At 44.8% G+C, this 25,293-nt stretch overlaps 1 protein-coding gene across 1 annotated transcript in view; it reads left to right on the top strand.

Annotated features, from left to right (window-relative positions):
• Positions 1-25,293, top strand: part of GRIPAP1 (GRIP1 associated protein 1) — a 192,830-nt gene that overhangs the window by 144,313 nt on the left and 23,224 nt on the right. The window contains 1 exon segment of the mRNA XM_082262827.1: positions 14,474-14,628. Coding sequence (XP_082118953.1) covers positions 14,474-14,628 — 155 coding nt within the window.

Below are 25,293 nucleotides of genomic sequence, written 5' to 3'. Positions count from 1 at the left end.
GTGGTTTCTGCGGGAAGTATGATGGCTTTCAAAAGACTCTTAGACGTACATCTCAAGGATCAGAACATTCAGGGCTATGTGAGATGATTACAGCCACACAGACCTACACAGGTTGAACTGGATGGACTATTGTCTTTATTCAACCTCACCTACTATGTAACAATGTAACTATTTGTAGAGAATAAAATGGTGGTCGTTGACATTTTTTATGTCACGTGATTTTTGCAAAGTGGTTTTTCAAACACAATTTTTTGGGAAAAAATAAATTTCTCTATCGTTCATTGACAGATGCAGCTCCATATTCTTCTTGACCATTGGGTTATGCTGCCCCCTACAGGAGTAGGACACTTTACCGTGCCTATGGGGCAGTCCCTGCAGACATACACCCACTCACTCTGATATAGGATTCAGTTTGTTTCTGCCTAGTTTAGGAGTAGGACCTAGTTCCCAGCTGGGAATTCGGTCTTAGCTTGTTTTTTTCTTTTATTTTAAAGGGAACCTTTGTTAAATTTTTTTTATTTTTTAGCTAGTTATGTTCCTGAGAGAACTGCAATCAACACCTGGAGTGGGTTTCGGACTGGATATCCTAGATCCTTAAGGTCTCCAAGCCTGGCCAGCGAGCATGTGCAGGTTATAGCTCAGCGCTAGGCCTTGCCACAACAGAGCCCCAATGGATGGGGGCTGGCCTGCAAGTGAAACACCTCGCTGGGACGCACACAACCTGGTTAGGCAGGAGTTGCAGCGTACCTTTTGGCCGTCAGCACCCCTACCCTGAGTGGAGAGGTAGTCTGTCCGGAGTGGTGCCCACCCAATTGTCGTTGCTATGGTGAGTAGTGTCCCCCCCCCCCCCATAGCTCTGGCGGTCTCGGGCTGGATGTGGACCCCTCCTTGGGATGGTCGGACCCCTGGGTTCCCTTCCATTTCCCCCAGCCCCTCTAACAGTCACTGTAGTCTTTTAGCTCCAACCTACCCCCACGCCCCCCCCCCCCCTTAGGTAGGAGCTGTCTTTGCCACTTGCTCCAATAAGGGGGGGTGGATGCGGTTGTTGTCAGATTCACAAACTGTTCCCGGCTGGGGTTAGGTAGGAGCTGGCTTTGCCACTTGCTTCAATAAGGGGGGTGGATGCGGTTGTTGCTGACTGGGCTGTCAGGATCACAAACGGGGGTCTGAGGGCAGGTTCCCGGCCCCCTGGCGGTTAGTGACTGGGGCAGGGATGTCCTTTGGGCTCCCTTGCGATGGTTATAGGCTTTGGGGGGGAGCAGATGTTTTTTCATCCGCAGGTCTATGCCTAACATGGCTGGATCAGGCCAAAAATTTAGTCCACGGCTTTGCAGCCTACTCGCGGCTGTCCGGGTGCCTGACCAAGATGAAGTAGCTGACAGGTGGATGCCGACGGATTTGAGGCCTCGCCTTGCGGCCTACTTGCGGCTGATGGAACTGGCTGTTTGAGTGACTGACCAAGCTGTCCAGGCGACTGACCAGGCTGTCTGAGCTCCTAACCGAGCTGTCTGAGCTGCTGATCAGGCTGACAGCGGACTCCCGAACAGATCGGGCCCCAAATTTAGGCCGCGGCTTTGCGGCCTACTAGCGGCTGGCTGTCCAAGCTGCCTAAGCTGTTGGCTAGGCTGATTGAGCTGCTGACCAGACTGCTTGAGCTGCTGACCGAGGTGATAGAGCAGCGGATGGGCGTCTGCCCTCCCCCCACCCCCTCAGGGGGGTGGACATATGGACTGCCTGGTGCCCCCCCGTGGGGACATTGTTGTGTGGGGTACTCTGCCTGTGTGTCTGCGTCACGGCGGGCCCCCTCTTCCCCTTTATAGGGGACTTTGTCCTTTTATGTCCTTTTATGTCTTTATGGTGGGCGACCCTTAGGTCTTATGGAGGTCCTTTTTGTGGAACTTTATCCGGTGTCTCCTTGCAGGACTGTGGTCAGGGGTGTCCTCCACTGCTTGTTATGTTCTCAGGGTGAGCTTAGCATATAGCGGCTCTACTGGGTCTGAATCCACGCACTTCGGGTGCTCTGCTGTGAGGATATCTTCTTTTTTTACTGCACATGCGCATGCAAGGGCGCTGATGGATGCACTGATTGTATCGGTGCAGAAAATTTTAACATGGTGGGCGCCGGTCCCCTCGGGGCCAACAGATCCCCTAAAAGTGTCAAAGGTACACTCTTATCCCGCCTACTGTGACAAAATTGTCACGAGTCAGTGGAGTTGTTCTTAACGCAATAATGGTAACCACGCATGGTGTGGCTAAAAAGCTGGACTGTGAACCAGGCTTCTAAAAAGGCTCTATCAGATCTCCCCTTTACGGGGGACCACCTAATTGGGTCTTTGTTGGATGAACTGCTCAAAGGACCCAAGGGTGGGAAGAGTACTCTTCTTGCTCTATCCACTAAGGGCAATTTACCACGTAATAGACGGGGCCCTTATTTTTCAGCACAGAGGTGTCCACTTAGTGCCTTTGGCATGCAGGAGAAAGGACCTAAGCCATTTAGGTCATCTGGGGATACCAAGAAGACATGGTCGAGTGAGCCGAGAACAGGCCCCTCCAGATCTGCAGACAGATCTCGGTCTGCAAGAAGGGATGCCCTCACTCGTATCTGGGGTGGGGGGACGTCTTTGTTTTCTGTCCGGAACCAGGGACCTGCTTGATTTAGGACACATGGGCCCATGAGCTTCTCCGATCGGGTTACATGATCAAATTCAGGTCCCGACCATTGGACAGATTCTTCCTGTCCAATCTACGCCTTTCTTCAGATTGGTTAAGGGATTTACAAGAGGCGGTACAAGATCTGCTGTCGCAAAGGTAGTTTGTGCCGGTTCCCTTTCGGGAACGCTTTTAAGGGTTTTATTCAAACCTGTTTACTGTTCCCAGGAAAGAAGGGAAAGTGTGTCAAATTGTGGACCTCAAGGCTCTGAATCGCATTGTGCGGGTACAGAGGCTTTGAATGGAGTCCATTCGCATGGTAGTGGCGTTCCTACACCAAGGGGACTTTTTGGCCTCTATCGAAATCAAGGACGCATATCTGCATCTCTATTTACGCTGGACACCAGTGTATTCTTTGCTTCACTGTAGGAGAGGAACATTATCAATTTGTGGCATTACCAGAGATGTATAGTAACTAAGTAGAACTACTTCACTACTGTACTTAAGTACCGAAAGGCGGTATCTGTACTTTCCTAGAGTAGAATTGTTTTCTCCTACTTCCACTTTTACTTCACTACATTTTTTCGATGATTTCAATACTTCTACTCTGATATTTTTTTTTGTGCTGCATAGTTACTCGTTACAATTATAAAAATTACCACTGCCAGAACAGTAGATGGCAGGTCTCATGAAGCTCAAAACATGTGTATTATCAGTGCATACGAAAATAAATGCTACTGTATGTATAAATAAAAGCTGCATTTGAAATAATAAAAAACAATATGATGTTCAAACTTTTGACTTCTTTCTTTAATAACTACATAACACAGTACTTGTACTTTTACTTTCAGTACTTGAGTAGCAATTTTTTTTTCAAAACTACTGGTACTTTTACTTTCAGTACTTGAGTAGCAAAATTTTTAAAAAACTTCTTGCAATACTTAAGTACAAAAAATGTTGAATACTTTAGTACTTCTACTCAAGTCACTTTTTGATCGAGCACTTCTACTTATACTCAAGTCACTTTTTGATCAAGCACTTGTACTTTTACTCAAGTATGGGTTTCGAGTACTTTATACAACTCTGGGCATTACCCTTTGGTCTTGCATCCGTCCCCAGGGTCTTCACCAACGTATTGGCTCCGGTATTGGCATTACTGTGACAGCGGGGGATTGCGGTACTAGGGTACCTGGATGATCTCCTATTAAGAGCAGACTCCCACTCTGGGAAGGCGATCTGTCAATCACTGTACTGACTCTGCAAGAGTTCAGTTGGCTGTACGGACTCTGCAAGAGTTCAGTTGGACCATCAATTTAAATAAATCTGCTCTGGTCCCAGCCTCCAAAATGTTTTATCTGGGACTGACTCAGCCTCTGCAAGGGTGTTTCTTCCTCTGGAAAAGCTGCAAAAATTGCAGGGGCGACTCGGTTGCTGTTATCCAGCACTCATTGTGGACTTGCGTGCGAGCTCTAGGCTTGATGGTGTCTACCTTCGGGGCGGTTCCGTTTGCTCAGTTCCACACAAGAACTCTGCAAAGGGGTATTCTTGTCAAGTGGAACAAGGATCCAAAATTTTTGGACAATCTGATTCGGTTGAGTAAAAACGCAAGAAGTGCTCTTCTGTGGTGGCTCCGTTCCTTGGCCCTGCGTCATGGTCCTTCCTTCCATTGTATTAGACCGTGGTAACCACGGATGCCATCCTGTCTGGCTGGGGGGAGTACTTGGAAAGCTGTGTGTCCAGGGGACCTGGACTCTGAAAGAGTCCAGACTTCCGATCAATATTCTGGAACTTTCCGAGCAATAAAGCTTTGCTTGAGTCACTGGACAGATCGTCGGCAGGGTTGTCCAGTTCAGGTTCAATCAGACAATGCCACAGCCGTGGTTTACGTTAATCATCAAGGGGGCACCAAGAGTGTCCTGGCGCCCAGGAGGTGGCCGAGATCTTAATATGGGCAGAAAATTTTGTTCCAGCCGTCTCCGCCATGCATATACCCGGAATGGAGAACTGGCAGGCGAATTACTTGAGTCGTTAGGTGTTGGATCAGGGGGAATGGTCCCTGCACCCGGAGGTGTTTCACCTGTTGTATGTCTGGTGGGGGACACCCAATGTAGACCTGTTTGTTTCTCGGCTCAACGAGAAGGTACAGAGGTTTGTAGCCAGGTCTCGGGATCCTCTGGCCGATGCCACAGACATACTGGTGGCTCCTTGGGGTCAGTATCGGCTGATCTATGCGTTTCCTCAGCTGAAACTTCTGCCGAGGCTTCTGCGCAGAACAGAGGTGGAAGAGATTCCGGTCATTCTGGTGTCCCCAGACTGGCCTTGCCGGTCTTATTACGCAGATCTGGTAAGCTTGGTCGCCGATGCTTCTTGGAGACTTCCTCTCAGGGAAGATCTGTTGTCTCAAGGGCCGATCTTCCATCCTGCTTTACATTCTCTGGGTTTAACGGCGTGGCTGTTGAAAGCCAGGCGTTAAAGTATAAGGGGTCTTTCTGACTTTCCTACACTTTTCCTACACTGTTAAAGGCTAGAAAATCGACCTCCAGGAAGATTTATCATCGTACGTGGAAATCGTACATCTCAGGGCGTGAATCGATTAAGGTGCATCCACGCTCCTTTTCAGTGGCTAGGATATTGGCTTTCTTCCAAAGAGGGGTTGAGCAGCGGTTGGCCTTGGGTACTATTAAAGACCAGGTGTCGACTTTGGCTGTGTTTTTTCATTGCCCTTTAGCTACGCATTCTTCAATTCTCACTTTTATCCAGGGAGGTCGTCATGTGGCTCCTCGGATACGGTCCCCGTTACCTTTGTGGGATCTTAAATTGGTACTGTCTCTTCTTCAAAAACCTCCCTTTGAAAACTTAGGGAGATTCCTCTGCTTACACTGTCACAGAAGGTAGCCTTTTTGGTGGCTATTACCTCTGCCGCAGAGTGTCTGAATTGGTGGCGCTGTCCTGCCGTTCTCCTTCTCTGGTGGTCCACAGGGAATAAGTGATACTTCGACCTAATCAATCATTTTCTTCCTAAGGGGGTTTCTGATTTCCATTGAATGAAGACATTGTGCTGCCTTCACTCGGTCCTAAGCCAAAGCATCCCAAGAAAATTGCCTTGCATTCTTTGGCTGTGTTTTGGACAATTAGGGTTTGCCTGGTATTTACTGAGTCTTTCAGGAAATCAGACTCTCTTTTTGTCCTTACGGAAGGACTTCGGAATGGATTGGCTGCATCTGCTGTCACCATATCCAGATGGATCAGGCAGACGGTGGTACAGGCTTATTCACTGAAGGGTCAGGTTCCACTTTTCCTTGTGAAGGCGCATTCTACTCGAGCGCTGAGTGCTTCTTGGGCTTTTCGCCATCAGGCGTCAGTAATGCAAGTTTGCAAGGTGGCAACTTGGTCATCTGTGCACACGTTCACAAAATTCTACAAAGTAGATGTGTTGGCATTCTTGGATGCTTCTTTTTGCCGCAAGGTTTTGCAGGCTGCTGTTCAAAATTTTTCTTTATGAGGGTGTATGTTGTTTCTAAGGGAGCTCCAGTTGTTCCTAGGGGAGCTCCATGTTACCTGGTTGGCAAAGTTTAGACTTTGGGGAATTACGTTCTTTCTCTGCGTTGTTTTCCCACCCCTCATGCAAACAGTGCTTTGGAACGTCCCAATGGTTAAGAAGAATATGGAGCTGCGTCTTTCAATGAACTATAGAGAAAACTGGGTTTTGACTTAACGTAAAACCCTTTTCTCTGAAGTTCATTGACAGAAGCAGCACCCACCCCTGTATTTCTGAGTGGGTTGGGGTTTTTCGCTTCTGACACTGCTTGCAACAAAACTTAATCCTATAGCAGAGTGAGTGGGTGTATGCCTTCAGGGACTGCCCCATAGGTGTGGTAAAGTTTTTTCCTGCCTAGTGTCCTACTCCTGTAGGGGGCAGCATAACTCAATGGTTAAGAAGAATATAGAGCTGCGTCTGTCAATGAACTTCAGAGAAAAGGATTTTATGGTAAGTCAAAAATCCAGTTTTTAACAGTGACCCTAGAGAACAAAATGGTGGTCATTGACACTTTTTTATGTCACGCGATTTTTGCGCAGCGGTTTTTCAAACACAATATTTGGGGAAAAAATAAATTTTCATGAATTAAAAAAATAATATATTTTCCAATTTTGTTGTATAATATTAAGATGATGTTGCGCTGAGTACATTAAGACCTAACATGTCATGCTTTCAAATTGCACGCACTTGTGGAATGGCACCAAACTACGGTACTTCAAAATCTCCATAGGCAATTTTTTTACAGGTTACCAGTTTAGAGTTACAGCGGAGGTCTAGTGCTAGAATTATTGCTCCCATTCAAATGTTTGTGGCAATACCTCACATTTGTTGTGAAAACACAGTTTACATGTTTGGGCGTAACCTATGTATGCGTTCACTACTGCGCGCGAGCATATGGGGATAGGGATGCTTTACTTTTTCATTTTTATGGTCTTAGAACCAAAAGTGGCATAGAGATGAGCAGTTGCCATCTAGCCATCACTTTTCTCTATGGAAAAACCCTGCCGATGCCAGGAAGCAGCGGGATTGGATGGGGCACCTCTCCTGCCGCTTCTAAAAGGGATCTCGTGCAAATCCGCTGCTAGGATCACTTTCATGGGAAAGCCGACCACCCAAGGAAAGGAAAATACTGGGATTATGGCATCTATCTGCAGCCATATAGGTATTTCAAATAGTTCTAGAGGCAGAAGGTTTTTTTATCTTCATACATTCTATGTATGAGCAGCCCCCCTAATACTTTCCGGAGCCCCATCTCGATTTAGCGATGTTGCACAAGAGGCTTAGCTGTCCGGGACTCTCCCTTCTCATTGGCTGAGACAGCAGCCGGCGCTGCTGTCAATCAAAGTCAGTGAGCCAATGAGGGAGGGGGCAGGGCCAGGCTGCGGCTCTGTGTCTGAATAGACACACAGAGCTGCGGCTTGGGAGCCCCCATAGCAAGCGACTTGCTATGGAGGCACTTGGGAGGAGGGAAGAGCCAAAATAACTGCACAAAAAGGGAAGTATAACATGTATAACTGTAGCCAACAATGTTTCTGAACTGACACAGTTCACACTATTGCGGGAGTTTTTTTGGGCGCGGGGCAGTGTGTTAATCTTACCATTTCCTTTACCCGCAGCCAACACGCATTACTGCAGACACGCAGGGCTGCCATTCATTCCTAATGGCACCCTCACGCATCTGAAAGCACAGAGCGTTTCCAGGTGTAAAAAGTGCAAAATCACCAAGCGAATTTCCTGCAGCTGCATTTTTAAAAAGGTGCGGTGACTTTTTTTTTCCTGCAGGCATGGCAGCATATTCAAATGAATAGGCTGCTGTGCCGACTCAATCGTGAGCCACAGAAAATGCTTTGGTATGGATCACTCTTTGTGATTTCACTGTTCTCTATAGCTGGGGTTTCCAAACTTTGTAAACAAAGAGCCAGTTTACTGTCCTTTAGACTTTAGGGGGGCTGGGCTTTGGCCAACGGGAGTAAAAAATGTCCTTTGTGTCAGTGGGAGTCAACAGTGTCCCCTCTTCGGAATAAAGGGGGGGGGATAGTGTCCCATCATTGGTATTAGGGGTAAGGATAATGCCCCCATCATTGGTGTCAGTGTGAGGAATTGTGCCATTGTGCCCCATAAGGAGACATAATCCCCCTTCATTGGTGTCAGTGGGAGGAATTGTGCCCCATCTTTGCTTTGAGTGGGAGGAATTGTGCCCCATCATTGGTGTCAGTTGGAGGAATAGTGCCCCATCATTAGTATTATAGGGAGACATAGTGCCCCATCCTTTGTGTCAGTGGGAGGACTAGAGCTCCATCAATAGTATTATAGGGAGATATAGTGCCCCATTGTTGGTGTCAGTGGGAGGAATAGTGCCCCATTATTGTGTTAGTGGCAGGAATAGTGCCCCCATCATTAGTGTCACTGGGCGGAATAGTACCCCATCATTGGTATCAGTGGGAGGATTAGTGTCCCATCGTCAGTGTCAGCGGGAGGAATAGTGCCTCATCATTGGTATCCGTGGGAGGAATAGTGCCACTGGGAGGAATAGTGCCCCATCATTGGTATCAGTGGGAGGAATAGTGCCCCATCATTGGTATCAGTGGGAGGAATAGTGCCCCATCATTGGTATCAGTGGGAGGAATAGTGCCCCATCATTGGTATTGGTGGGAAGAATAGTGCCCCATCATTGGTATCAGTGGGAGGAATAGTGCCCCATCATTGGTGTCAGTAGGAGGAATAGTGCCCTATAGTTGGTGTCAGTGGGAGGAATAGTGCCCCATCATTGGTATCAGTGGGAGGAATAGTGCCCCATCATTGGTGTCGGTAGGAGGAATAGTGCCCTATAGTTGGTGTCAGTGGGAGGAATAGTGCCCCATCATTTGTATCGGTGGGAGGAATAGTGCCCCATCATTTGTATCGGTGGGAGGAATAGTGCCCCATCATTTGTATCGGTGGGAGGAATAGTGCCCCATCATTTGTATCGGTGGGAGGAATAGTGCCCCATCATTTGTATTAGTGGGAGAAATAGTGCCCCATCATTTGTATCGGTGGGAGGAATAGTGCCCCATCATTGGTATTGGTGGGAGGAATAGTGCCCCATCATTGGTATTTGTGGCCGGGAATAGTGCCCCACTGTTGGAGGTAATAATGGAGGTAATAATGCCCCAAGGGCCGGATAAAAGCAAGCAAAGGACCACATCCGGCCTCTGTACAGCAGTTTGGAGACCACTGCTCTAGAGAATAGATAGGCTGCATTGCTAGTCAATTCTTCCATAAATGGAATAATTGTGTTCTCGGTGATGTCACTAGGCCTCCCCCAGGTTATGCTAAGAATTGTATTTCTACAATAGCAGTCAAGTGAACGCAACCCACCCCATGCAGCCAGATTGAGATGTGGAGTTAGTGATGCATACATTAGTTACTTGGAGCCCAGCACTAAACCTTTAAAGCACGACGGACTTGGCCAATCAGTGATGTTAACAGTCATAGAAGCATAAACGCCTCATATAAACTGTTCAGTCTCCGTTGGGGTGATATTGTGTCATAACATTGAGTATCGCTCTCTGATGTCAACCTTTTTCCTAGTGACAGTTGCAAAGATTTTACCCCAATGCTTGAATATCTTGCTTAGCCCTCTTGGGACTGCAGAACTGTAAACACGGGTGATTTCTTGCTGACTTGGCACACATTGGGGTGATGCTTTACCTGGCTTTGTTCTGAGCTCTGACAGGTAAGGGGTTAAATGATGCAGGCCTCTGGCATGTGAATAGTTGGGTAATAATAAACACTGGTATATGAAGGGTTAGGTGATGGATTAAATGTTGTTTGGCTATCACAGGCAAGGTGCTCGAGATGCTGTGCTGTGCTGGGCTTTGGCAGAAGAAGTGTTAAGTAATGCTGTGCTGGGCTTTGAAAGGTAAGGGAAAGAAATGTGCTGGGCTTTGACAGGTGAGGGAAAGGGATGTTGTGCTGGGCTTTGGCAGGTGAGGGAAAGTGATGTTGTGCTGGGCTTTGACAGCTGTGGGAAAGTGATGCTGTGCTGGGCTTTGACAGGTGAGGGAAAGTGATGTTGTGCTGGGCTTTGGCAGGTGAGGGAAAGTGATGTTGTGCTGGGCTTTGGCAGGTGAGGGAAAGTGATGTTGTGCTGGGCTTTGGCAGGTGAGGGAAAGTGATGTTGTGCTGGGCTTTGACAGCTGTGGGAAAGTGATGCTGTGCTGGGCTTTAACAGGTGAAGGAAAGTAATGCTGTGCTGGGCTTTGACAGGGGAGGGAAAGTGATTCTGTGCTTGGCTTTGTGACAGGTGAGGGGAAAGTGATGTTGTACTGGGCTTTGACAGGTGAGGGAAAGTGATGCTGTGCTTGGCTTTGACAGGTGAGGGAAAATGATGGCCCTCGCAGAAATGGAGTTAAGTGACTTTGTTCAGTGCCATGGCAGGAGCGGAATTAGGTGACTTTGTTCGGGGCCCTGGCAGGATTTGGGGCCCTGGCTGGAGTTGATTTAGGTGATTTTGTTCAGTGCCCTGGCAGGAGTGGAGTTAAGTTACTTTGTTTGCGGGTCCTGGCAGGAGCGGAGTTAAGTGACTTTGTGCTCGAGATGCTGTGCTGTGCTGGGCTTTGGCAGAAGAAGTGTTAAGTAATGCTGTTCTGGGCTTTGAAAGGTAAGGGAAAGAAATGTGCTGGGCTTTGACAGGTGAGGTAAAGTGATGTTGTGCTGGGCTTTGGCAGGTGAGGTAAAGTGATGTTGTGCTGGGCTTTGACAGCTGTGGGAAAGTGGTGCTGTGCTGGGCTTCGACAGGTGAGGGGAACGTGATGTTGTGCTGGGCTTTGGCAGGTGAGGGAAAGTGATGTTGTGCTGGGCTTTGGCAGGTGAGGGAAAGTGATGTTGTGCTGGGCTTTGACAGCTGTGGGAAAGTGATGCTGTGCTGGGCTTTGAAAGGTAAGGGAAAGAAATGTGCTGGGCTTTGACAGGTGAGGGAAAGGGATGTTGTGCTGGGCTTTGGCAGGTGAGGGAAAGTGATGTTGTGCTGGGCTTTGACAGCTGTGGGAAAGTGATGCTGTGCTGGGCTTTGACAGGTGAGGGAAAGTGATGTTGTGCTGGGCTTTGGCAGGTGAGGGAAAGTGATGTTGTGCTGGGCTTTGACAGCTGTGGGAAAGTGATGCTGTGCTGGGCTTTAACAGGTGAAGGAAAGTAATGCTGTGCTGGGCTTTGACAGGGGAGGGAAAGTGATTCTGTGCTTGGCTTTGTGACAGGTGAGGGAAAGTGATGTTGTACTGGGCTTTGACAGGTGAGGGAAAGTGATGCTGTGCTTGGCTTTGACAGGTGAGGGAAAATGATGGCCCTCGCAGAAATGGAGTTAAGTGACTTTGTTCAGTGCCATGGCAGGAGCGGAATTAGGTGACTTTGTTCGGGGCCCTGGCAGGATTTGGGGCCCTGGTTGGAGTTGATTTAGGTGATTTTGTTCAGTGCCCTGGCAGGAGTGGAGTTAAGTTACTTTGTTTGCGGGTCCTGGCAGGAGCGGAGTTAAGTGACTTTGTTCGGGGCCCTGGCTGGAGTTGAGTTGGGTGATTTTGTTCGAGGCCCTGGCAGGAGTTGTTAGGTGACTTTGTTCGGGACCTTGGCAGGAATGGAGTTAGGTGACTTTGTTTCGGGGCCCTGGCAGGAGTGGAATTAAGTGATTTTGTTCGGGGCCCTGGCAGGAGTTGAGTTAGGTGATTTTGTTCGGGGCCCTAGCAGAAGTGGAGTTAAGTGACTTTGTTCAGGGCCCTGGCTGCAGTTGAGATAGGTGACTTTGTTCGGGGCTCTGGCAGAAGTGGAGTTAAAAGACTTTGTTCGGGGCCCGGGCTGGAGTTGAGATAGGTGATTTTTTTTGGGGGCCCTAGCAGAAGTGAAGTTAAGTGACTTTGTTCGGGGCCCTGGCTGGAGTTTAGTTAGGTGATTTTGTTCGGCCCTGGCAGGAGTTGAGTTAGGTGCTTTTGTTCGAGGCCCTGGCAGGAGTTGAGTTAGGTGATTTTGTTCGGGGCCCTGGCAGGAGTGGAGTTAGGTGATTTTGTTCGGGGCCCTGGCAGGAGTTGAGTTAGGTGATTTTGTTTGGGGCCCTGGCAGTTGTGGAGTTAGGTGATTTTGTTCGGGGCCCTGGCAGGAGTGGAGTTAGGTGATTTTGTTCAGGGCCCTGGCAGGAGTGGAGTTAAGCATCACTCTGCAGATCACTGCCAATCCAGTTTATGGGAGGTGATTTTCTCGAGGGATTTAAGGCAGTCTAGCGCAGATTAGATAACATAGTGATTTTATAATTTGTCTGGATGCTTGCTGATTGTGCTGCCACCCTGTTTAGCGTAAGACAGTAATTCTTTGCCTGCCAATCTGACTTACGCTTGTTGCAGAGAGCACTATGGATCCCACAGTTTCTGGGTATCGGTCTGTTCTGGATAAGTCATCAGATCTCAGAGACTTCAGCTCTTACATCTTAGGTGTCACTGCCATCTTCACACTGGTATCAGCTTGCCTTTTCTCTGACTAGGTGGTTGCTCCCACTCTGTGCACATTAGCAACCTGAGCCTGACCAGTGATGTTGCCTTTATGCACCATTTAACCCCTCCCTAGTCAAATGCAAGATTTACTGTGCTGGTTCCTTCTACAGCGTCACCCCCAGTCTGTGTGCGCAGGTGTTAGTCGGCTCTTATATTAATTCAGTGGAATATTCTTTCTCTGATGCCCGTCCGTCCTGTTACCCAGTCTTAGTGTAAAAGAACATGACGTGCTTGGTGAATTTTAAGGCTGTCAGCAAGTGGGGGGCTGCAAGGTGTGAATAATTTAGCTGCAGGAAGATTGGCTGATGTTTTATTTACTAAGGCATAAAGTGGAGAGAGGTAAGGAGGTGTGTCATGAGGAGGATACAGCGGACGTAGAAATTGGGAGGTGGTTGAAGGGTTGGTTCAGCTCCATGCTTAGTCTGCTGAGGGCTGAACACTCTAAGAAAATTGATCCACTTTATAAAAACCTGAATAATTTACATTTCAATCAAAACATCACTGCTGTATTCCTGCGCCTTTGCCAAGTAGTTGAATGAACTCTTTATGGGGTTCTGGCTCTGTGGCCTGGGATCATTGCTGCAACAAGGACCTGCTTCACGAAGATGGATTTACTTTCTGTCCTACGGCACCCATATAGGAAATCTATACATGTTTGCATCTTTTTCATGTCGCATAAGCTTGAACCATACCATAGTACAATTCCTTAGTTCCTCCTCCATTAAAATGCTTTTGGCCAGGCCTTTTTCTTTTATAAGGGATCTTGTTAAGATAGAAGGGGACTGACTTTTCCAACCCTATTTTTAAAGTTCAGGCTACAGGACTGTCATCTTGATCTTGATTCACATTTTAGTGAATCATTTACCATGAACAAGTATGCAGGAGTTCAGATTTTATTGCAGACTGCATTGCCTGCATGCTTGGCCAGGGCCTTTTTGACAACGTAAATACAGGAAAAGGGATGAGAAGCTTGGCATTTGTACCCTAAACAGCAGTCTGGAGTGGTAGCTTTCATATTTCTTTCAGTTTTACACATCATAATCCCAGTGTATTTTCTCTTGCTGGCTGGTCAAGACTTATTTTTGCCAAGCGACAGGTGCCAGGTCTTTACCCTCCTCGCTGGGCAGTTTCTTTCATGTTCTGAGTCTGCCCTGGGACCTCTTCCCTGGTTAACATGCCTGGACCGACTCTAGTGGCAGCCCCACTTGGTGCATCTGTTTAACTGCCCAGTTCAGATCTACTGGTTGTATTTCAAGGGGCTCTTCTTTTTTTTTTTTTTTTTTGGAAAATGCTACAGGATCTAAATGTGATCAAAACAGTATATAATTTCCTTTGCACTACTGACTTCCTAAATCTAATTGTTCTAACTGCTGAAAGTATATATAATTCTGTTTAATCATCTTGTGATGCATACATGACTTTTAGACACTACAGCCAGGTACTGCACTCAGTTAGAGCTCCCTATAGACTACATTATATGAGCAGTGCAGCCTGCACTTGAATTCACCCCAACCTGTGATTGAATGTTTAAGGAGCAGAACATTAATGAGATCATTACTGTACCATTTCATTATCTCAGGAAGCTTGAAGTGTTTTACAATAAACATTATTTAATGTAGAAACCTGATTGGCTCAAAGTTTTTACTCTTCCTGTCCCCATTGGCATTCAGCTTTAAGCAATTTGTACTTAAATGGTGGCAACCTCCATACTCACATTGTCTAGTTTGTCTAATATTTTAAATCTGATGTTTGTCATCTAATCTTTCACCCCCAGATGTGTCAGCCACACATGGCCAGGTAGACCGGAGCAGTTTTGGAAGTGTCCTGAGAGATTTAGTGAAGCCGGGAGATGAAAACCTGCGGGAGATGAACAAGAAGCTACAGAATATGTTGGAAGAACAGTTAACCAAGAATATGCACCTCCAAAAGGTGGGTGACCGGAATTTACAAGAAGTTGTCTTGTTTGGCTTGGGAGGGTTTTTGCTGTTATGTTTCATGCTGCCTTTTCAAATAAGAGGGAAGAGTGCAGAGGCCAGCCAGAATGTTGGAACTTTGCAGGTATTTCCAAAATGTATAGTTTGGAAGTTGAATTTTCCATCATGTTTGGTGTCCAACAACTAGCTGTAGGTTGTGACATTACATGCTGGTAGAGGGAAGTGGGCCATTCATCATCCTAAAACAAGCAGGGATATCACAGCATCCTAGTACAGGGTTTTGCAAACTATGGCCCTTTAGTTTTTCAGGAATTACACTTCCCATTATGCCTAGTCATTTCTGTGAATGTCAGAGTTTTACGGTGCCTCATGGGATGTGTAGTTTCGCAATAGCTGGGGAGCCATAGTTTGGAGATCCCTGTCCTATTAGAAGCAAGATAAAAAGAATATCCTGGTTGACACAAAAAGTATTGCTAATATCCTGAGAAGGGCAGAGGTTTTCACTGGGAGAAATCGGGAGACTACTTCAATTAGGAGAGGCACAGGAAATCTATTAGCATTTTAATTGAGTTAGGGGATTACTAAAAAGCTGAGAAAGGTATGTATTTACTACGAATTCTTGGACATCCAGGTGGACCATACATCATAAAGGAGACTTTACAATACCCAAATTGCTATCATCTTGGTACAGGCAGGGATTTCAGAGGCCTTCAGAGGCATACGTGTATTACAAACATCCTATGGGGCAGGGAGGCCAACATATTGCCGTAAACAAGGAGATTTGCGGAGTGATAGGCATACTCTCCACATTATGGAAGTTTTGGAAAACATTCTTATAAATCCAGTATTAACCTACAGCTCCACTTCAGTTTGGAGAAAATGATCTCTGTTCCACAGAACATCATGCACTAAACCTCATGCTAATATTCTAGCCCTGAAAAAGAGACCCCGAAACATGTTGGCTGTGCTTATAGAATATGCTAATGAAACCTAGATAATCGCAGCATTCTAAAATAAAACAAAATATGAATCAAAAAGTCCTTCTACATCTGCATAAGGAATGTTCATATAAAACGCCCGGTGAAAGAAGGAAAGTTGCGCTACGTGCATACAATTTTATAGTATAAATTCAATGGATAATACAGTGAAAAATAGTCCATAATCTTTATTATAAAACACCAGTGAGGTAAAACGATATCTTCAAATGTGATCCTTCCACAAATATATGATTGGTGTCACCCAGAGTGAGATTCCATCCACCAAGTAAAATTAGCCTCTTACCAGAACAGAAAGACCTATGAAGGTCAAAAACCCCTGTGCTGTAACCCCACCATGGCCTCAATAGGTTGAGGGGACACAAAAGGTAATCCTGATATCGATGCCTGCACGTCCGTTCCTCCGCCCTTATAAGGATGTCATTCTCCATGGAAAGATAATAGCCGCCATAGTGTAAAACCTCTTTACTTAATTTAAAGGATTAAAAATTACACTTACATCAGATAGGGAAAGAATGCGCATTAGAATCACATAGATGCTGGCCGGCACTTCAAAAACACGCCCGTCCTTCCCGGGACACTTGCACGCGGTGACGTCAGCACGTCGCGACCCAAAAAGTCCTATAACATCTGCATAAGGAATGCCCATATAAAACACCTGGTGAGTCCTAATTCCTCCCGGATAAGTAGGCATAGGATATAGGTTCAGATAATGTATATACTGTGTATATGTATATACTGTGTGTGTATGTGTGTGTGTATATATATATATATATATATATATATGGAATAGATATATATACTAGATAGACATTACAAAATATCCCTACATATATATAGTAGCGCAAACTCATCAAAAAGATAGTGCCAAAAATAATGTGCAAACCGCACAGAGTCCAATAGTTCAACAGATGTCACATAGGCAAAAAAGGAGATATCATAAACAGTCCATAATCCTTCAATCTATCTCCTGGGATGACTACGTAAAGAAACGTGTTTCTCAAGGGGATCACCACCACCACCGTGCTCCGAAGGGGGGGAGGAGAAATGCCCACTCACCAGATGCTGTGGCCCAACCCACTTTCGTGTTTGAGCGTTAAGGCTTATAATGATGGTCACTGGTTGGATACTATGGTTGTTCTATTCCGAAAGGGGGAGCTTGTGCAAAGTGGTAAAAGTCAAAGCTGCTGCCTCTGGAGACTGGAGCTGCTGTGGAATTCCCCTGCTTCGGCCGTAAACAGTGGCAGAAAAGCACAGGCAGAACTGGAGCCACTGCTGCGGGAAGACAACCCGACCAGAGATAGAAGCAGGAGCCTGAATGGAGAGGATGTCTGACACAGCTAGGAGTGAGCTGGGAGATAGGGAGGCGTTTCAAAGCATGTCGTTTCTACTTCAGGCTGAAAGCTAACAGTTGCAGGCCAGGGCCTGGGAGAGCTCAGCGCTCTGTGGAAAATAAGCCACCAAGGCAATATTTGTTTTTTTATCTTGCAAGACTTGTAATCAATACGCAGAAATGACCATTGCTGCAATGTGCTGATACACAAGCACTCGGGTTCTCCACCACCGCTTTTGGTAAGACTGGCCAGTCTGCATGCTGTGCTGCTCTAATTACTGTGTGCCGCTACTCTGCCCTGCTCGCTGTGCTGAAAATTATGTTGCAAAGTATGCTGGGGAATTCAATTGCTCTGCACGGTACAATGTGGGAGATATAAGGCCACGATCCTAACACCTGCTGCAGGGCAAGATTGTAGCTAAGGAACAACTCTAAGCAAATCTTTAAGCTTGTATATTTCTTCAGAGCTTGTGAAAATGTTTTTCAATTTGGCAACAAATTGTTTTCTAAAAAGTGTATTATTCCTGAGTTGTCACTTGCTAAGTGAATACTGAAGGCAACCTTGCATCTGGAGTGTGTGTAGGCTGGTGGGTGGAAGGGGAAATAATTAAAAAGAAGGAAAGGGTGATTATTACCATTGCGGGAAATATCTTTAGTAGTCCAAGGGGAGAAAAGACTCCTGGCAAAAAAGTGGAGGGTGGATAACGAAACAAATCCTTTGATAAATAAAAAGTGTATCTGTATATATATATATATATATATATATATATACGGTATATATATATATATATATATACAGTGGGTACGGAAAGTATTCAGACCCCCTTAAAATTTTGCACTCTTTGTTATATTGCAGCCATTTGCTAAAATCATTTAAGTTCTTCCTTCTTCCTCATGAATGTACACATAGCACCCCATACTGACAGAAAAACACAGAATTGTTGACATTGTTGCAGATTTATTAAAAAAGAAAAACTGAAATATCACATGGTCCTAAGTATTCAGACCCTTTGCTCAGTATTCAGTAGAAGCCCCCTTTTGATCTAATACAGCCAGGAGTCTTTTTGGGAAAGATGCAACAAGTCTTTCACACCTGGATTTGGGGGATCCTCTGCCATTCCTCCTTGCAGATCCTCTCCAGTTCGGTCAGGTTGGATGGTAAACGTTGGTGGACAGCCATTTTTAGGTCTCTCCAGAGATGCTCAATTGGGTTTAAGTCAGGGCTCTGGCTGGGCCATTCAAGAACAGTCACGGAGTTGTTGTGAAGCCACTCCTTCGTTATTTTAGCTGTGTGCTTAGGGTCATTGTCTTGTTGGAAGGTAAACCTTCAGCCCAGTCTGAGGTCCAGAGCACTCTGGAGAAGGTTTTTGTCCAGGATATCCCTGTACTTGGCCGCATTCATCTTTCCCTCGATTGCAACCAGTCGTCCTGTCCCTGCAGTTGAAAAACACCCCCACAGCATGATGCTGCCACCACCATGCTTCACTGTTGGGACTGTATTGGATAGGTGATGAGCAGTGCCTGGTTTTCTCCACACATACCGCTTTGAATTAAGGCCAAAAAGTTCTATTTTGGTCTCATCAGACCAGAGAATCTTATTTCTCACCATCTTGGAGTCCTTCAGGTGTTTTTTAGCAAACTCCATGCGGGCTTTCATGTGTCTTACACTGAGGAGAGGCTTCCGTCGGGCCACTCTGCCATAAAGCCCCGACTGGTGGAGGGCTGCAGTGATGGTTGACTTTCTACAACTTTCTCCCATCTCCTGACTGCATGTCTGGAGCTCAGCCACAGTGATCTTTGGGTTCTTCTTTACCTCTCTCACCAAGGCTCTTCTCCCCCGATAGCTCAGTTTGGCCGGACGGCCAGCTCTAGGAACGGTTCTGGTCGTCCCAAACGTCTTCCATTTGAGCATTATGGAGGCCACTGTGCTCTTAGGAACCTTAAGTGCAGCAGAAATCTTTTTGTAACCTTGGCCAGATCTGTGCCTTGCCATAATTCTGTCTCTGAGCTCTTCAGTCAGTTCCTTTTGACCTCATGATTCTCATTTGCTCTGACATGCATTGTGATCTGGAAGGTCTTATATAGACAGGTGTGTGGCTTTCCTAATCAAGTCCAATCAGTATAATCAAACACAGCTGGACTCAAATGAAGGTGTGGAACCATCTCAAGGATGATCAGAAGAAATGGAAAGCACCTGAGTTAAATATATGAGTGTCACAGCAAAGGGTCTGAATACTTAGGACCATGTGATATTTCAGTTTTTCTTTTTTAATAAATCTGCAACAATGTCAACAATTCTGTGTTTTTCCGTCAATATGGGGAGCTATGTGACATTCATGAGGAAGAAGAATGAACCTAAATGATTTTAGCAAATGGCTGCAATATAACAAAGAGTGAAAAATTTAAGGGGGTCTGAATACTTTCCGTACCCACTGTATATACACACACACTATATTACTAAAAGTATTGGGACGCCTGCCTTTACATGCACATAAACTCTTTTTTTGAATCAAGTTGTTTTTATTGTACATTTTTTACAATACAAAAACAAATTTGCAATAAGAGCGTATCGCAAAGAAAAGTTTAAGGTACAAACATTATAATAAACATAGAAAACAAAACAAAATAACACAATTCACAGCCTTTCACAGACCTCATGGAAGCGTTAAAGGCAAGTAGTTGTAAGTACCTTCAGACACTGATGTTTACGCAGTGACTCATATTACATGCAATTTCCTTAAATCCATTTACCAATAAATATGCACTTTTCCACATCTGAATGTGGAGTTTTGCACTTAAATTAAATTATTGGCCACCTTCCCATTGATGTTTTCTCTCCGACCACCCCAGTCCATCACACATCTTGATTCCTCAGCGGCTGTTATCCATAGACCATTCCTCGCCTTTTATTTTATATCTTCTACATCCCGAGAGGGGTCATCAAGGAGTGGGTTACTAGAGGCCACCCACCATGACCATAATCCATAATTTTTTTCATTTGTTGGGACATCCCCTATGTTTGTAGGTTAATCTTTCCCTTTTCAGTGTGTAATTAGGAACGTCACACCACTGTTTGTGTTGGGGGTGCAGGTGAAATCCACTTGTGTAAAATGAGTTTCTGAGCTAAATATAGCGACCTTGTCCATATAATGTGCATTTCCTCTAGGAGTAAATCTTCTGGGATCACTCCCAGAAGTGCAAATTTAGGATCCAAGGCCACTTTAGTTGAACATAGGGAATTCAACATTGTAAACCCTTTTTCCCACCACCAGTGAAGTTTGGGACACCACCAAAGCATATGAATAAGAGACGCATTGGCCAAGGTACAGCGGGGACATAGTGGTGATGTAGACTTTTCCCATGTGTATAGGTTCTGCGGGGTGTAGTGAGCTCCGTTAACAATAAACAACTGAGTCAACACATGAAATTTAATGTCATACCAGTCTTTGTCCCTAGGATTCAATATTGTGTTGGCCCACCATTTGCAGCTATAACAGCTTCAACTCTTCTGATACAGTGTGCAGCATATGGTCTGAGCACTGACAGGCTGACCCCCCACCCCTTCAACCTCTGCAGCAATGCTGGCAGCACTCATACGTCTATTTCCCAAAGACAACATCTGGATATGTCGCTGAGCCTGTGCACTCAACTACGTTGGTCGACCATGGCGAGGCCTGTTCTGAGTGAAACCTATCCTGTTAAACTGCTGTGTGGTCTTGGCCACCATGCTGCAGCTCAGTTTCAGGGTCTTGGCAAACTTCCTATAGCCTAGGCCATCTTTATGTAGAGAAAAAGTTATTTTTTTTAGATGCTCAGAGAGTTCTTTGCCATGAGGTGCCATGATGAACTTCCAATGACCAGTATGAGAGAGTGAGAGTGATAACACCAAATTTACCACACCTGCTCCCCATTCACATCTGAGACCTTGTAACACTAACAAGTCACATGACACTGGGGAGGGAAAATGGCTAATTGGGACCAATTTGGACATTTTCACTTAGGGGTGTACTCACTTTTGTTGCCAGCGGTTTAGACATTATTGGCTGTTTGTTATTTTGAGGGGACAGCAAATATACACTGTTATACAAGCTGTACACTCACTACTTTACATTGTAGCAAAGTGTCATTTCTTCAGTGTTGTCACATGAAAAGATATACTATATTTACAAATATGTGAGGGGTGTACTCACTTTTCTGAGATACTGTGTGTGTATGTGTATATATATATATATATATATATATATATATATACATACACCACATATGTGTTTAAAGTATGTTTTTCCCTGCTGCTGACCTTTAAAATGTTGGTCAGCACAATGCTTTTTGAGCAGAAAATTGCTATTGATTAGCAAACGCTGCTTCTAGTTTGTCTAGCAAATACGTAAGCTCACGCATGGCGAATTTACCATGCAGGCCACTTTTGCTAATCCATCTACCTTTTTCACCTTGATAAGTCATTATTGGATTTTGCGTGGAAGAGAACCTTTTCAAATATAATTTTCTCTTGAAATACTTGCCTGTAAATTTGTTTTACAATTTGGAGAGGTTGGGTGAGTTTTTTTTTTTTTTAAATTCCAAGTATGGATATTTTTACGTTGTTACATTGTTCCAACTTGGACCAATTTTATACCATACCTAGCCAATGCCCCTGAGAGCTGAAAAACACTGTAGTAGACTCTGCTACCACAATGATATCCACTAGATTATGGGTATTGTGCCAAGCAGCTGCCATGCTGCATTGTGAGCACAGTAGTTTGGCCGCTCGATATGGGCTCTATTCAGAGTACGCTTTGCATTTCTTCAGTGAGTGGAAAGCATTCTCTGATTGGATGAGATGGGGAGGTGAATTTGCGACCCCCCAGGGTATCCCCCACCTTCTTCAATCTGAGAATGCTTTGCATGCATTGAGAAAATGTAAAGCTTTCTCGGCATATCGCCCATGCCAAACAAGTGACCTTCTGTGTTCATGCAGCAGGGCAGGTGTTCAGCATTGGACCCAAAAGCTAGTGGAGATCACTGTAGTAGCAGTGTCTATTAGAGGGATTTCCAGCTTCCACAATGTTCCAAGAGGTATTGTATAGCATAAATATATTTGTCCAACTTGTAACTATGTAAAAATATCCATACCTGGAATTTATCTTTGAAGTAAACTCTCCTGTATTGGTTTGTAAAAGGCTACACCTATTGCTCAAAATGATAATGTTTATAGGAAGTTATCATAAGTTCTTCCAATATCCATTAATATCACTGGCTATGGGGCAATCGTATTTAAATTTTGACCTTTGGAAATCAGTCACAAAGTGTTCCTAGTCTATTTTATCGTTCAGAGAGTGTTTTAAATACAACTGCCTTTCCTAACCCCTCGCTGTCACGAATGAAAACCGAGGGAGCTTGGTAACCCAAATATCTGAATGGCTTCAGCAGCAGAGAAAATTCTCCTTGAAAAGTATATCAATCATCACTGTGATGTCAGTAATGGTTCTCTGAAACCATAATGAAAAAGCTCCATACATGAAAGCTGGCTCTGATTGTCCTGCCTCAGCAGTGAGATCTGGTGTACAGCGAAAGGGCTAATAATACATTTATATATGCTAATCCTTACTGCTTGATGCTCGTCCTGGCATGATCTGGGCATCACTGTAATGTATTCCAGATGGCATCTAAGGGATTAACAGTGATCGGCATCCAGTCTGTTTTATTAAAATAAATATTCTCTTTTTTTATAATCAGTCTAATGGCTTAATGTGATTTTTTCAGCTTATTACTTTTCATTTTTTTCTTAGTTGCCTTTTGGTAGGAATAAAGCAATTAGGATTTTGTGAAAATACTTTCCCTAATGTATGCTGCTATGGTAGCAACATTGTGGAAGTGAGTCATATTTCCACCCGTAAGCTCTAGCATGTGATGAGAGATTTTCTGTCTTATGCCAATTTAAGGCTAAAATCATATTAGTTTTCAAAGCATGATGCCGTAGGCCATATATACATTGCATTGAAGCTTACGTGAAGGATATGGGCTACCTGCTCAATGATGCTACTTGCTATTCTGGCACTGATTTCTGCCCTGCTCACTAGATCCCTGTACCTAGTGACTGGCTGTAAGCCTGTAAAAAGGCAGGCAAAGTGTGCTCCCTGGTTTTAGCACCATGCTCTTTAGTTCTCATGATCAGAGGTTGCAGTGGATTGTATCAAATGTTTTATAGGTCAATTATTATTATTATTCTACAGGATTTATATAGCCCCAACAGTTTGCGCAGTGCTTTACAATGTGAGGGAAGACAATACAGTTCAAAACAGGAGGAACTAGAGGGCCCTGTTCGCTAGAGCTTACAATCTAGAAGGGAGGGTCAAGTGAAACAAAAGGCAATAACTGTGGGGGATGGGTTGATGGAGAAAATGGAGGTACATTTGTTAGGTGTTGGTAGGATAGGCTTCTCTGAAAAGGAGGGTTTTCAGAGATCGCCTAAAAGCTAATAGAGTAGGAGATAATCGGACAGATAAGGGTAAGGAGTTCCATAGGATTGGAGAGGCTCTGGAAAAGTCCTGGAGGCGAGCATGGGAGGAGGTGACGAGGGGGCTAGAGAGCAGGAGGTTTTGAGCGGAACAAATAGAGGAATTGAGGAAAAACAGGAACAATATTCTCTAAATAGTGTTACTTTACTTTCTGGCTGGAGTTAGTTATCCATTTTAACAAATCAGGAAGTGCTAAATCCTGTTACCTTAGACATAGGATCACACCCATCCAATCCGCCTGTCAGTTTTTCAGGTGGACCTGTTCGGATGCTCGATGCATCCCTATGGGGTAGCGGGTGTCAGCGGAGACATCTCCGCTGACACCCGCTGCTATCCGATTCCGATCCTGTCCGTGAAATCCAGACAGATTGAAACCCTATTTTCCATCCGTCTGGAGGATCGGATCGGATGAGAACAGACCGGCGGTCTGTTCTTATCCCATTCCCCATAGAGAACAGCGGGGGTACTGACAGCTCCCTCTCTGCACACAGAACGGAGCTGTCATCCGCCTGCTCAGGGGGGATCGGTGGATCAATCGCACTGCTGAGCAGAACGGACTCAGTCAGGTGCACCGCTTGTGTGAAAGGGGCCTAAAGCCTAGTACACACAATGAGATTATCGGACAAATTTTTTTTGTTTCTGTTGGCATGCTAGTCTCCATATACAAAGTGAAGAGGTTACTACAGTTCGAAAATTCTCGTACGACACAATAAAAATTTGGAAGTGATGTAATGTGTTGAATTTTCGAACGAAAAATGTACTGAATGAATCCGTAGGATCTGGTATTGTACAAGAAAAGTTTTCGTGTTATTCCCGTCAGATAATTTCAGACAAAAGCTGAATACTAATGATCAGATTATCGTAGGATCCCTTAGAAAGCAGGATTTTCTGAGCGTGTGCACGGGCCTTAAGATGCCACTGTCCAACAGCTGTTGGGGAATATATAGATCAGACAGGTTAAAAAAAAAAAACCCTATCCAATCTTTATTTCTTCCTCTGATAAGTTGCATTGAAAGAATTCTACACGGACCAGACTAAAAAGCAGTGTTCAGCATGCAAAATTGGTATGTTTGTGCTAAAGGCACAGATTCCTTAGGACATTTGGTTCTTGACTGCTCCTCTAATCACTTTCTATAGTATATAAGCAAGGCGACATAAAAACAAAGCACCATTTAATTCAGTTATTATGTAGTTATGTATGTATTATAGAACAAACAATTCCTTGAGCTGTCCCTGATACCAACCTTCTAGAGGCCACTTAGCCCGTCAGAGTTCTGTTGCTTTGCATGGCGCTGCCAGTCAAGGATTGGACCATGTTTACTGGAGTAGAGAGCAGATTGATGATCATATCAGCATGCTGCTTCTTTGTCACTGTCCAATGGCAGGCTGGGGGCAGGTTGGTAACCAAGTTGTATAGCTTAAATGCCATATATGAAAGTAAGTCAGCAACTATACTGTGTAAGAGGTAAAGCTGCACGATTCTGGATAAAACTACAATCACATATTTTTTTTTTTTTTTGCTTAGAATAAAGATCACGATTCTCTCACGATTTTTATGAACTTTTTTATTTTAAAGATTTACAAGCCCTGAACAGTAAGTTATCAAACAAGATGGCAATAAAATACACCTAATACTCATAATAAAAAAATCAACATTAAGTTATATTAGGGTCTTTTTTGTAGTACTTGCCAATACCAATTACCGATACCTACCAAAACTTTTTTGTTTACACTTCAGCTGTCACAAAGCTGGTACAAAGCATTGAACAGTTATTTTACAAATGAAATACCATTTTTTTCCAATTTTGCGCTTTTTT

Source organism: Pelophylax lessonae (genome assembly GCF_965119305.1).
Source record: "Pelophylax lessonae genome assembly, chromosome: 7".
NCBI lineage: Eukaryota > Metazoa > Chordata > Amphibia > Anura > Ranidae > Pelophylax > Pelophylax lessonae.
Note: the sequence above shows the minus strand (reverse complement) of the source record. Positions and strands in the feature narration are given on the sequence as shown.